Source organism: Neltuma alba, unplaced genomic scaffold (assembly GCF_004799145.2).
Source record: "Neltuma alba isolate B1F8T4 unplaced genomic scaffold, ASM479914v2 tig00011962_pilon, whole genome shotgun sequence".
NCBI lineage: Eukaryota > Viridiplantae > Streptophyta > Magnoliopsida > Fabales > Fabaceae > Neltuma > Neltuma alba.
The window spans coordinates 158146-170980 of NW_021636540.1; the positions used below are offsets into that span (position 1 = coordinate 158146).

At 37.6% G+C, this 12835-nt stretch overlaps 1 protein-coding gene across 1 annotated transcript; it reads left to right on the plus strand.

Moving 5' to 3' along the window:
* Nucleotides 1-3422: 3422 nt before the first annotated feature.
* On the plus strand, nucleotides 3423-6058 carry LOC114720033 (3-oxoacyl-[acyl-carrier-protein] reductase FabG). Its single transcript, XM_028905623.1, has 3 exons — nucleotides 3423-3881; nucleotides 4623-4852; nucleotides 5522-6058. The coding sequence occupies exons 1-3, from the start codon at nucleotides 3560-3562 to the stop codon at nucleotides 5798-5800; spliced, it is 831 nt and encodes a 276-aa protein (XP_028761456.1). The 5' UTR covers nucleotides 3423-3559; the 3' UTR covers nucleotides 5801-6058.
* The last annotated feature ends 6777 nt before the right edge of the window (nucleotides 6059-12835 follow it).

The following is a 12835-nucleotide window of genomic DNA, read 5'->3' on the forward strand; positions in this document are numbered from 1 at the left end:
TTGAGTAAAAGTAATTTTGACTGAAAAATTACCAAAATGGGCATGAGTTTTAATAAATAATGAAACATGATTAAAAAAAAATTTCACATAATACAATGAAATTAAAATAATTTAATATGAAGAAGTCATAAAAAATATTTTAAATATAAAGTGAAACATGAAAAAATAAAAGTATATTTTTAGGAGCATATTTAAAAATAAAAATATATTTCTAACTTATTCATTACTTTCAACTAATTTTAATTGATTTTTTATTATCTACAAATTAGTTATTTGAGGCTTATAATAAGAACCAAAAGAAGTAATAAATTTTTTTAACTTTTTCTCTCTCCATATTTCAAAAGTCATAAGCCATAAGCTATAAGTCATAAGCTGTTAATTTTAGCTTATAGCTTATTGTAGCTTTTCAGACAAAAGCCCAATTATAAAAAAGCTGATCCAAACAAACCCTACTTTTGTCAATCGAGCTTATAGAGCTTATAAGCTACTTATAAGCTCCAAATAAGTGTTGCCAAACAGGGTAATATATAAAGCTTCAGGTTATTGTATTTATGAATTTACGTGGTGTTTTCCCACGCACTAGATTAATCAAACAAATTGGCGGGCACGGAGGAAGTAAGACCCGTAGAAGCAGAGTAAAGGCCAGGAAATAATTGAAGAAAACACCTCCGTCAAAGTCAAGAAAGATAGGGGGACAGCACATAACTATCAATATCAATAACAGTAGAAGGGAGTATCATTGGAGGTAATTTAATGTAAATATGAGACTGCCAAAAAAATAAAGTGAATAGAAGGGATAGCTTTCGGTCAAAAAAAAATAGAAGGGATAGGAATGTAAATGGGACGCAGTTATGAATCAAGGGACCCCGCTAAAAAAAAGCAGTGGAGATGAGAAAAATAGAAGGGCTCGGGAAGGAGGGAGACAATGAGAGTAAAAAAGGGGCAACGAGAGAGAGAGAGGGGGGGGGGGGAAATGGGTTGTGAGGGAGGGAGGAAGCCCGAGAAAGATTTAGAGAGATAGAAGGGCAGTGTCAGACTCAGAGGGAAGAATGCGAAGATATGAGACAACGCAAGCTTATATAATGGGGGAATCCCAACGGGAATCTCACGCTGCATCTATATGCATCTCTCACAAGAAACTTTCTAATTATTTTATCAGACTCTAGATAGTGCGTGTCCAGCTGGTTATCTCGTCAAAGACGGAGAAATCAGAAACGGCGCAGGCTGGGTGGGGAAAGTAAAAGGGTCTGTGTGAATAGCGACATTAAGTAAATGGCAATAGGAATAGGAGGAGGGGGGGGGCAGACAAGAGAGAGAATGAAGTGATGTGGGGAGAAGACTTGGGACTGGGGATTTGCGTAGGAGAGGGGGCAAGCCTGCCTGTGCCCTAACCGGGCAGTCCTTTTCGCTGTCTCCCGTAGGCAAAGCCCTCCCTCTTCTGACACCCCGCTATTCCCCCTCATTCATCTCTTTTCCTGCGCTTTACTCTCTCTCTCTCTCTCTCTCTCTCTCTTTGTTTTTCCCCCCCTTATATTAAAAATATTTATAGAAATTCACCCACAAAAAGAGGAAATATTTATAGAAATTACTACACTACGAGAAAATGAAGTCATGGTTGCGTGGTGTGTATTAGGAGATCATGAAATGTAATGGTTGCGTATATGGGGAATTAGGCAGAAGAATGGAGGAGCGTAGTGCAGGGGCAGGATGAAGAAACGGGAAGGGAGGAGGCAAAGGCAATGAAAATGGGAAGGAACGTGACGAGTTTTGGCACGAGCAATGCCTGCTTGACTCAGATTTTTGCCACTGCCATGCATGACGGTATTCTATTTCCACTCCCAGCCCCATCCCAAGCACTTACCACTTACTGTGCCTTTCAAAAAAAAACTGCAGCCCAATAACCTGTGGGCCGAAAATTCTTCTGCACACGGCTTCTCAATCCTATGCGGTGTTTGCCCTGATTATGTAAGAAGAGTCTTGTTTAGATCTCTCTCTTTCTCACCATATTCAATCAGCACTTTCCTCATAGGTTCATAGTCGCCGCGTTTCAACCTCGTAACCAGTCCGCTATGGTCTCTCCTTCACTCACTGGGCCTCTGCATTTGTTTCCATAAACGGATCCGCGACCCATCCATGCCCCTAACAATACGGAATTAAATACTTGGCACATCAGATATAGAATGATTCTCAAATTATTTTTAAAAATGTTTCTTTTTTCAGTTTTACGAGCAAAACTATAATTTCATTCCACGTATTAGGAATATTCGATTTCAGTCCAAATATATGCTCTTAATATGCATAAAGAAAATTTCTATTAAAGTTACAAAAAGACGTGTGACAATAAAGGTCAAAAAGGTGTGTCATTATAATTTACTCATGTGTTATTTACGAATTCATTTCTTAACTCTTACGCATCTCTTTTCCGTCAGGGCAAGGGGCTAACGACAGAGTCCAGTGAATACAGCTGACTATTGGGTCATGGCCCCCACAGGCCCAATATCTATTATCCTCACAGTCAGCCCAGAAAGAAAAGCACTTTAAACAAACAATGGAGGGGGGCGGGGTTTTTTGTGTGGCGGGAGATTATACTTTAGGGTTTGTTTGGTTGGAGGGGAGGGGAGCCCCTCCCTTCATTTGGTTAAAAATTTTGGAGGAGGGGGGAGCTAAAATATCCCCCTCCCCCTCCCCTTCCTCCATTTTGGCTCCCCTCCAATTGGGGGTTTTTGGAGGGGAACCAAATTTTTGGACCATTATGCCTTTATATTTTTTTTAATATTCCACTTCTATTCATAAAATATATTATTATAATATATATTCATCAAATAAAAAATATATTATTTTAATAAAAAAATAAAAATAAAACATTATTATAATTTAAAATATATTATAAAAAATTATCTAAATAAAAAATTATAATATTATAAATTAATTTTTTTAAATATTATTTATTAAATATATTTTAAAGCTGGAAAAAAAGATAGCCTAAAGAGAATAAAATTTCATTTTTCTTAGAACATATAAAATTTGTTAATTTGATTATTTTAAATATATTATTATATTAATTAGAATAAAAATTACTGTACCAATTTTTTAAATACACATATTAATATGATAAGACTGAATTTTTATAAATTATATATTAAATAAGATGTAAATTCTTTATATAATTATAATATTCTAAGAAATATATCAATAAATATTTAAAATCTAAATGATTAATGGCTATCCCTTCTCCCTCGTTGATTATCCTCTCCATCCTAACAAGGGATCTTAAATATCCTTCCTCCTCTCCTAATTAAACCAAACAAGATGAGGATGACCTCCCCTACCCTCCCCTACCCCTCCTCCCTCCCTCCCCTCCCCTCAACCAAACAGCCCTTAGTGGTGGTAGGCGGTGGTAAATTCTCGGCTCATTCCTTCTGCTTTCTCAGTCGCCTCCTTCCAATTTCATGTTTGTTGCCACCCACCCGCCCTATTTTATATTTTCCATTTTGACTTTTTCTGCTCTTAAATCTCACACGCCCTCTTCCCTTCCTCGTTGATTCTAAGCTCCACGCCCATGGCGTCTCGAGTCGAACCCCGCTTGGAGCCCTGGCATTCCCTGCATGGCAAAGTTGTCATGGTCACCGGCGCTTCCTCCGGTATCGGCCGAGACTTCTGTCTCGACCTCGCTAAAGCCGGCTGCAAGATCATTGCCCTCGCTCGCCGGGTCGATCGCCTTCAGTCCCTCTGCGACCACATCAATCAGTCCAGCCCGTCCGAGGCCCAGGCGGTGGAACTCGACGTGTCTGCCGATGGCCCCACCATCGACAAGTCAGTGCAGAAGGCGTGGGACGCCTTTGGGCGTATTGATGCCTTAATTAACAACGCCGGTGTGAGAGGTAATTTGGTCAGTTGCTTGAATCCACTTTGTTTGGAAATTTTGAAGATTTAAGTAGTCGGGCGAAATTGTCAAGTGTCCTTGGAAAATTGGATTATACAAGCCATTTTTACGTGGTGCTGTTGGAGTATCAACTTCCGTTGTATTTTGAACGCGGATAAATTTACTTTGCATTTTACTTTGACGGTCTTGTTCTGACATTTGATTTCAACGCGATAAGGCTAACTTCTCTTAGTCACGGCTTGTGGTTTGTGTCAGGGACTAGACTTGGTATAGATATTTACATTTTAATTAGCTGATAACTTTATGCTGTTCCGTAAAAATCATATGTATATGTATATCAGCACAGATATAAAACTGTATTTATGCTTCCTCCACCAAGTAACTTCCAACAGTATGTTGCAAGTACTTTTCTTTTTCATGAAATGTTATCTGCAGTCATCTTCTGGTCTAATTATCACAATAGTGACTCAGCTTATGTTTTTATCAATAAAAATATCAAAGTGTAATTTCCAGCTCATGATTATGAATATATTGAAACTCATGGCTGCGTGCTGTGTAAAATGTTTGTAAGGTTTGTTTATGTTGTTATATCTGAAGATGTATGTTGCGGGGGTTATACTACTATTAATTAATATTTTTTTGTCCAGCCAGGGGTTATATTATTTATTTAATAAACGTTGCCAGAACATAAGCTGACGTATCTAAATTGTCCATTTCTCCTTTTTCTTGTACTGTCTAGGAAACGTTAAATCACCGTTGGAGTTATCTGAGGAGGAATGGAATCAGGTTTTCAAAACAAACTTAACAGGATGCTGGTTGGTGTCCAAATCTGTATGCATACGCATGCGTGATGCACAGATAAAAGGCTCAATTATCAATATTTCTTCAGTCGCTGGTTTAAACCGTGGGCAACTGCCTGGAGCTACTGCCTATGCAACTTCAAAAGCTGGAGTAAACATGCTGACAAAGGTAATATCATTTTTGCATGCACAGTAATCGCATCAAACCCATAAGTTTCCCTCTTCCTTCTCTGTCGTCATCATCATTTAGGGCTTGTTTTAACTGAATTTTCAATATAAGGCCAAAAAACCAAAGGAGAAAACTGTTTTTGAATTGAGTGGAACTCTATGCCCTGAGTGCAGTTTTTGGGAGCAAGGATGATAAAGTAGCTAATTATTCCAACACTTGTTTTGTTAGACCACCAATGGCATGCCTGAAAACTCTTCATCCCCAGCCCACACGTCATTCCCACGTCCAGCACTCTTGGCATAAGGATCAATGCGGCCTTATGTACAGTTTGGTGCATCTAAATTTAGCCAGAGTGATAGGATATTTCACGGGTCTGCTCTGCAGATTCTTCCAAGATAAGAATAATGAATAATGAAATAGCATTTTTAGGACTTCATCATCTATCTAATCCCATATTACTTCGTATGTTGCATATTAATAATGATTCAACTGTCTGAGATTTTTATGATTTTATCCTTGGCATATTGACCAGGGAAGTGTTCAATCTGCTCTTATGTCAACGGCATGTTTAACCACTCACAAAGTTTGAAGCTTTTAAACAATGCATGACTTTACTGTTCATATTCACAATGACTGAAGTCATTTTTTTTGCGTGATAATGTTTGACAGGTGATGGCCTTGGAGTTGGGGGAATATAAAATCAGGGTGAATTCAATATCGCCCGGACTTTTCAAATCTGAAATCACTGAAAAGTTAATGGAAAAGGATTGGCTGAATAAGGTGGCTCAGAAAACAGTGCCCCTTGGAAGGTATGGTACCGCAGATCCAGCATTAACTTCACTGGCGCGTTATTTGATTCATGAGTCTTCTGAGTATGTCTCGGGAAACAATTTCATTGTTGATGCTGGAGCCACCTTGCCTGGTGTTCCAATATTTTCCTCTCTATGAAATAATGCGACATTCATTCAACAAAAAGAGGTTAAAATGACGCAGTATGGAATTGCTAGTGGCACTGATCTAAGTATCAATTTCACATACGTAATATGTTCTAGAGTCGCCATCTCTCCGCTCCCCCCGCCCCCGGGGGGCTTCTCTCTCTCTCTCACACACACATGCGCACACACTGCCAGTCACATATTTGTTTGTAGAAAATGATTTCATTTTCTCGAAATGATCAATTAAACAAATACGTGAAGTTTACGATCACCTATCTGTATCTTGACCTTACCAGGGACGGTGTAAATTTTCGTCGTTTCTTTCAAAATGAGTTCATGGCTTTTTGGGTATGTGGCAGATATTGATCTAAAAAGGACACAAGTTGCACAATATCGACGTATGAATTCATATGAACAGAAACGTAGAGGTTTTTTCACCCAAAAAAAAAAAAAAAGAAACGTATAGGTTTGTAATTTTCGGTGGCTGGAACAGGGTTTGAACTTTCTGAGAGGGAAGGTCTCAGAGCCCAGTTGCAAAATGGGCCACTCACATAGAAAAAGACCGAATTGCAGATCTTGTATAGGTAGGATGCTTGCTGGGAATTGGGGCTAACGGTTCATAATGTAATAAATTAAAGTTTAAATTTTCAGTAAAAGAAATACTTATATTTAGTACGTAATAATATCTCAAATAAGATTATTTTTAATAAGAGAATATCCGTATCTACCAAAAAATAGATAGGATACTTTGAAAATGTTTCTCCGTTAAGTATCCCACGGGAGGACTATGCTCTCCTTGCTTTCTGCTGGTCCAAATAAAAGTTAATCCCTTGAATGTCCTTCAACGTCAAAGCCAATATACTACCTGGATCCTAATAATAAACTCATTTGTAATTTATAAGCTAGATTTTATAATTAAAACGAAAGGTAGTATTATAAAGTTATTGACTGATTTGCATAATTTTATTGTGGAGAATTAAATCATTTTTACTTTTAAAAAAAGAGAGAACCAGACCTTTGAGGCAAAATAATGTATTGCCGATATAGAAATGGGAGAATTATAATCAAATCCTAAAAATGAAATTTAATTATCTTGAAGTTTATTGACAAGTGAAGAGCAAGCAATGACAAGTTTTAGAATGAGGAATGATAACATATTTAGATTGATTACTTGTTATTGAGACTTTTTTATAATTAAATTTTTCTTTAAGATTTCTTGATAATTCTCCCAATAGAAATGCCAGATACAGAACCAGAAATAAAGCCCAGAAAGAAAAGTGACAGCGAGAATGAGAAGCGAGACAAACCCGAAGAGGAATAATAGTATGCAGAGGCCCACTTATGATTTTATTTTCACGATGAAGTGCCAACTGGCTATCTTCCCATCAATTGAAATTCAAAATGTGGGGTGGCCTTCTGACAAACATGAGTTGGTGATAATCATATCACTAATAATAATAATAATAATATATATTTCTGCTCTAACTTTTCTACTCTCCTCAACTCATAATCAATAAGCCCGCGTTAAATATGTGCTGGTTCCTGACCACACCCCTCTCTGGAGAATGGAGATTTTGGCACTACATACGTATGTGATAATGTGAATGTTTACCCGAGTCTACAGTTTGAACTTTGAAATGTCCTTTTTAGACTGGGAGAACGAGGTCATACATATGTTTGCTTTTTATCATTTGGGTCAAAAACATATATTTGTATATTGGCTTTAAAGTTGAAGGACATCCAAGGCAGACAGTCAGACAGACAGAAACGGCTAGTGTGGAGAACTGAGAACACTGTGACATGCATGTAACAGAGGGCCAGTGGAGAGACTGTTGTCTTCCTCAATAATTTGCAGCTTAAAAGATTATATCTTTAAAGTACGTAAATTTAATGTCGTCTTTGGCTGTTTCTAGAGTCTCCATAATACTCATGCATTTGTAGCCACACAAATGTTCCCTCTGCGCCAAAAACAGTCTCATTGACAAGGCAGAGAAAATATCTGTCCTCTCCTATAAATTATAAGTTTCGAACCAATATCCATGTTCCCATCAAGTCATCAATTCCATGTTAATTACCTCTTTTAGCCCTTCACACTGCAATGCACACCAAAACTTCAGAGGGAAATGGGTTCCGTTAGTAGAGTGAGGAAGATGCCGAGCTAAGTGGAGGTGTGGCTGGCAAAAGCAGAATGAGAAATGAAACCCAGAGTGGGGCCAGCCTCATAATAACCATGGAGAAATTACGTGAGTGGGTACCTATGATTCATGCTAAGCTTCATGATTAAAAGTGGAGACGGAGGTTGAAAAATTTTATGCACATCAACGGCTCACGATTCATCTCAGTACACCTCTTCATTCCCACTGGCAAACCCTTTTCAGATTGTAGAAGAGGCTGCATCTACCATACCCCCACAGACGTACATTAGCCTACCAGCACTTTTTGCAGAGATTTTTGAGCCTTTATTTGCGCTGCTGAAATCTAAGGCCCCGTTTGCTTCCCGGGTATTTGCTCTCTGGAAATGGAACCAAACGGGGCCTAAGTTTCCCGGCAACGGCCATAGTGCTTGTTCACAGAGAAAGAGCTATTCTCACTCCACAAAGTAATTAAGCTACCCTTACCAGAACAATAAAAGTAATTACACTATGATAATATATAAAATGAATGATCTTTGACTTGTGAATTCTGAATAATTGCATTGAGCATCCCAGAACTGCATAAAATATTACGTACGTTCCATAAATGAACAAAGCTCCTTTTCTTTTGGTAGAAAAGAGCTTGAAAAAGAAAGACGATCATTCTCCACATTCATGTTACAGAATACTTTATATTATATACATTATTGTGATTTTTTTACGGGGAAGGCACATTATTGGTACCATTTCCATGCGTGCTATTCATATACAGGCTTTCTTGTTAAAGACAGTGAGGCTTAGCTAGATATGGAAAACCTGATGATGTGTGTGTGAGAATCTTGGAGGAAATCAGGACAAAGGAAGCATGCAGGCAAATACGCATCAGCTAAATTAAAGCAAAAGTTGGCCAATATTCACTCAAACCAACCACCCTATTTATAGCTATCTATGGCATTCATCTTTCGGAGGAAAAAAAAAATCTTTCAAAAAATATTTTTACTATATTCTCTCATCATCACCAAGATCATCTCAAATCTCAAACCTAATTTTGCATATACATCTGTAAATAACTTAACCGGGAAAAGTCTTGCAGAGCACAGAAAGTGCTCTTTGAAATATGGAATATAAAAGAAAGAACAAGAGGAAGAGAAAGGAACTTGGATTGAGGACACAAAGGAGCTGGATTGGCCGTTTAACTGTGTCTGCTAACTTATCTGTTGTGTAGTGGATTTGGACCTGTGTAGACTTTTCTCTTATCAGCTCCAAAAACTTCATCTTCATCCACATCTTGATGTTCATGCCCTTTGAGGCCACCACCGAAATGAAAGGGTTTGAGCTCAGAATTAGCAGACCGATGACCTTTGAATCTGTGAAATCTGGCTCTCCCGGCAGCCTTGCATGGAGAAATCAGTAGTAACGTGGTCAGAAGGAGTAGAGATAGGATCAACAAACCCATTTGCTTCTTAATCTTGGCAAAAATCATCGCATTGGATAGTTACGCCGATTACTTCGTCCTCTTCTTGCTCCTCCCTATTTTCCTCGAGACTGACGAGTGTGGGCTCGTGACTGATGAAGGTGTAGCACTAACAAATAATAGAAAAGAGAGATTTGGTTATAATATCAAGAAAGAAGGCTTTTTGGGATAGTTTCTTTATAGTAGGAGCAGCCTAGGAGTTTGAAGAGGAGGAATGTCAATGAAAAGGCTGAAGTCAAAATGCATAGAACTTGCTGCCCTCTCCTTAATTTATAATATCTGCTACTAATTTCAGAGCCCAGTTTTTTCCTTTCACAAACTCAGCTAGAGACAAACACTTCAAACTCTCCCACAAACGCAGTCATAGAGAGACAGTGAGAGAATGGTATGGCTGGCTTAGCGTAGAGAGACTAAGTGGGGAGAGAGAGGCGGATAGATAGATGGGGCTTTTTTTTTTGGTGGGGGGGGGGGGGGGAGGGGGGTAGATAGAGAGAGAGAGAGATATGGGTTGAGTTCGAGTTTCTTAGACTGAAAGCTTCGCATGGTCCCTTTCTCAATCTCAATTGATCAGTGTCAGGGCCGGGGGGTCAAGACAAATGAATCATTTTGTTAATCTTTTTCCCCCCATTCGGTTGCTCTAAGAAACAGTGCTTTCTCCATTCAGATTAATTTCTCTTGTACTGTTCTTATACCCTCACAATTAGATGTACTCGCAAAAGGGAAACTTGCTTTGACCCCTTTTGATCAACATGTGAATTTCTGTGGTCACCTATTTCTGTATGCATGAATGGCTTGGTTTTATCTCAAAATAGTACCATTTTCTACTTCTTTCGTATAATATTTTTGTTTGATTATACACTTCAACTACTGAGATTTTGCAGTTATCTCTCTATACAGACAAGTATAATAGAATTCCATATCCAAAGTTTTCAAGCCAAATCCCAAATGAAACATTAACTAAAAGCTGTCATTGACAGACGATAACGTATATTCACATACAGATCTACTGTCCCGCTTGAAACAACAGCTGATGTTTTTCTCTCCTTTTTTTTTTTTTTCCTCCTTTTTGGAATTCTTTTCACGGGTACTGTAGTACAGACAAATAGTCCCACATGAAACCCACAGGACATTATCTCAAAGTAAAAGGTGATTGCTGACCACAATCTCATCTGACCTTGAGTCCTAACAATATTACAAATCAACTCACAAATTCATTGTTCTCTTCTCTTTTCCTTTGGTTTTGGGATGCATCCCTCACACAACCTTATGAAAGTTTTTGTTTTTTTGGCCCCCAGCACTTTTTTTTCCCCTCTGATCTCGGCAGGAAAGGGAGTATTGCCATTACCAGTGTCTATAGTTTCCTATACTAAATCGTAATTAAAAAGAAAAGAGAATAGTTTGGTTATTGTTCACTTCTGGATAGCTTCCCGATGAAACTTTCAAAGTTCAAACTAAGAATGAGAGCATATAGAATTTTAAGCAGACAGGGTACGGGATTATTTCAGCAATCGTAGGAAGGATAATGTGATTGGCAATGTCCTTTTCTTGACAATAAATTCCAAGAACTATTATTAGGCCCTAAGATGGTAAGTGGTGGCTCATTGTATATTCTTTCCTTCTTGTTGCTTTGACATATGTAGCAACAAGCTGCAGGTACGAAATTGACTGCTGCATAATTTCTGATCGCCAGAATCCCTCCCAAAGGAAGAAGAATATAAAAAGAAACATTAACCAAATAAACAAATAATTGAGTCAAAAAGGAGGAATAAACGTGTTTATTGCGTGCATCAGTCAATAATATCAATCATGCCAGTAAAAAGAAATCAATATAGCAAGCAACACACACACAACACACATCATGTTGCAGAGATTATCTGGAATATATATAGTTGAACCGTAGCCATAGATTGCTTATGTGCAACATAATACAGGAAGGTACATAAAGAAGAGTAGAATAAAAAAATGGGGGTTTGCATGTAATGATTTCAACGAAAAAAAGAAACGGAGAAAGAAAGAATGAAGAGAAAGGAGGAGTAGGGAGGTGGAGTGGGCCATGGAGGAGAGGGCTGGGAGGTGAATTTCAGAATGGATGTAGTGGGTACTTTCTCCTTAGAAATGATTATGTTGTTGGTCACTTTTAATTTTTTAGAAGGATCAGTACATGAAAGTCATGGACAGTTTTTAATTTTTCCTCACCTGTATAAACACGGACGCAACCAAATATACTCAAGCAACTTCAAGTTCACACTTCAGTAAAAATAATCCAACCCACTTATGCAGTACAAGTGCTTTCTTCTGACCCTAATTCTATCATTCATGTTGGTCATTTGATTTTCAATATCGATACAAAGCAACGGTGGTCCAATGGTGCGTTGATATAAATTAATTAGGCTCTAAACCGGAAGGTTATAGTTTTAGTCGGGCTGCTAATTTATGCTTATCAGTGCTTGTTAAATAGACTAGGCTTTTATGAATCTGCATGGGTCGCAGTTCTTACCCTTTTTCTCCAATATTTGTTGTTCTATTAGGTGCTAATTAGTGGAGCCACATTTGGAATTGTTATAACTTGTCAAGAGATGACTTATTTAAAATGAAATGAAACGATAATATTGTTATTATCACAAACCAATTGAACTGGACAGCTGAACTAATAAAAACCAGTACAAAGACTAGAAAAATGTTTTCAGTTGTTGGCATAAAATACACTGTTAAGTATAAATTTTTTCAATATTACAATATTATTCCAGAATTGTTCTTACACATAATTATCAACATTTGTAAATTCCAGCAATAAATAGGACGTAAAACGATAAGCTAATTAATTTCTTATTTTGAATGAAACAAATGATTTTGAACCAATTCTTTTTGACTAGCTTGATAAGTGGTCCAGATATAGAAGCACTGATGACAAGGCTCTTAAAATTATTTTTAAAAATAGTCGTAGATCAGACACGAGAAAAGGGAAGGAAGTAATTCACATCCTATATAAAAGAAAAATGGGGCTGTTTGTAGAGAAATTAGAAGGAGAAACGAAAAGCTAAGAAGCAAGAGGAAAAGGGAGAGGTGGGGAGTGAGGTGATGAGCAGGAACAGCATGATTAGGGGCAAAGAACTCAGTTTTGTTTGCAAGCAATATGTATGATTTGAGATTTTCATGATTATCAACATTTGTAAATTCCAGCAATAAATAGGACGTAAAACGATAAGCTAGTTAATTTCTTATTTTGAATGAAACAAATGATTTTGAACCAATTCTTTTTGACTAGCTTGATAAGTGGTCCAGATATACAAGCACTGATGACAAGGCTCTTAAAATTATTTTTAAAAATAGTCGTAGATCAGACACGAGAAAACTGGAAGGAAGTAATTCACATCCTATATAAAAGAAAAATGGGGCTGTTTGTAGAGAAATTAGAAGGAGAAACGAAAAGCTAAGAAGCAAA

Excerpts from the sequence above, each read along its gene's own strand:
- LOC114720033 (XM_028905623.1), top strand. The coding sequence starts at position 3,560 with ATGGCGTCTCGAGTCGAACCCCGCTTGGAGCCCTGGCATTCCCTGCAT. Across the intron at positions 3,882-4,622 it reads TAACAACGCCGGTGTGAGAG|GAAACGTTAAATCACCGTTG; the intron begins GTAATTTGGTCA and ends TGTACTGTCTAG. Across the intron at positions 4,853-5,521 it reads GAGTAAACATGCTGACAAAG|GTGATGGCCTTGGAGTTGGG; the intron begins GTAATATCATTT and ends AATGTTTGACAG.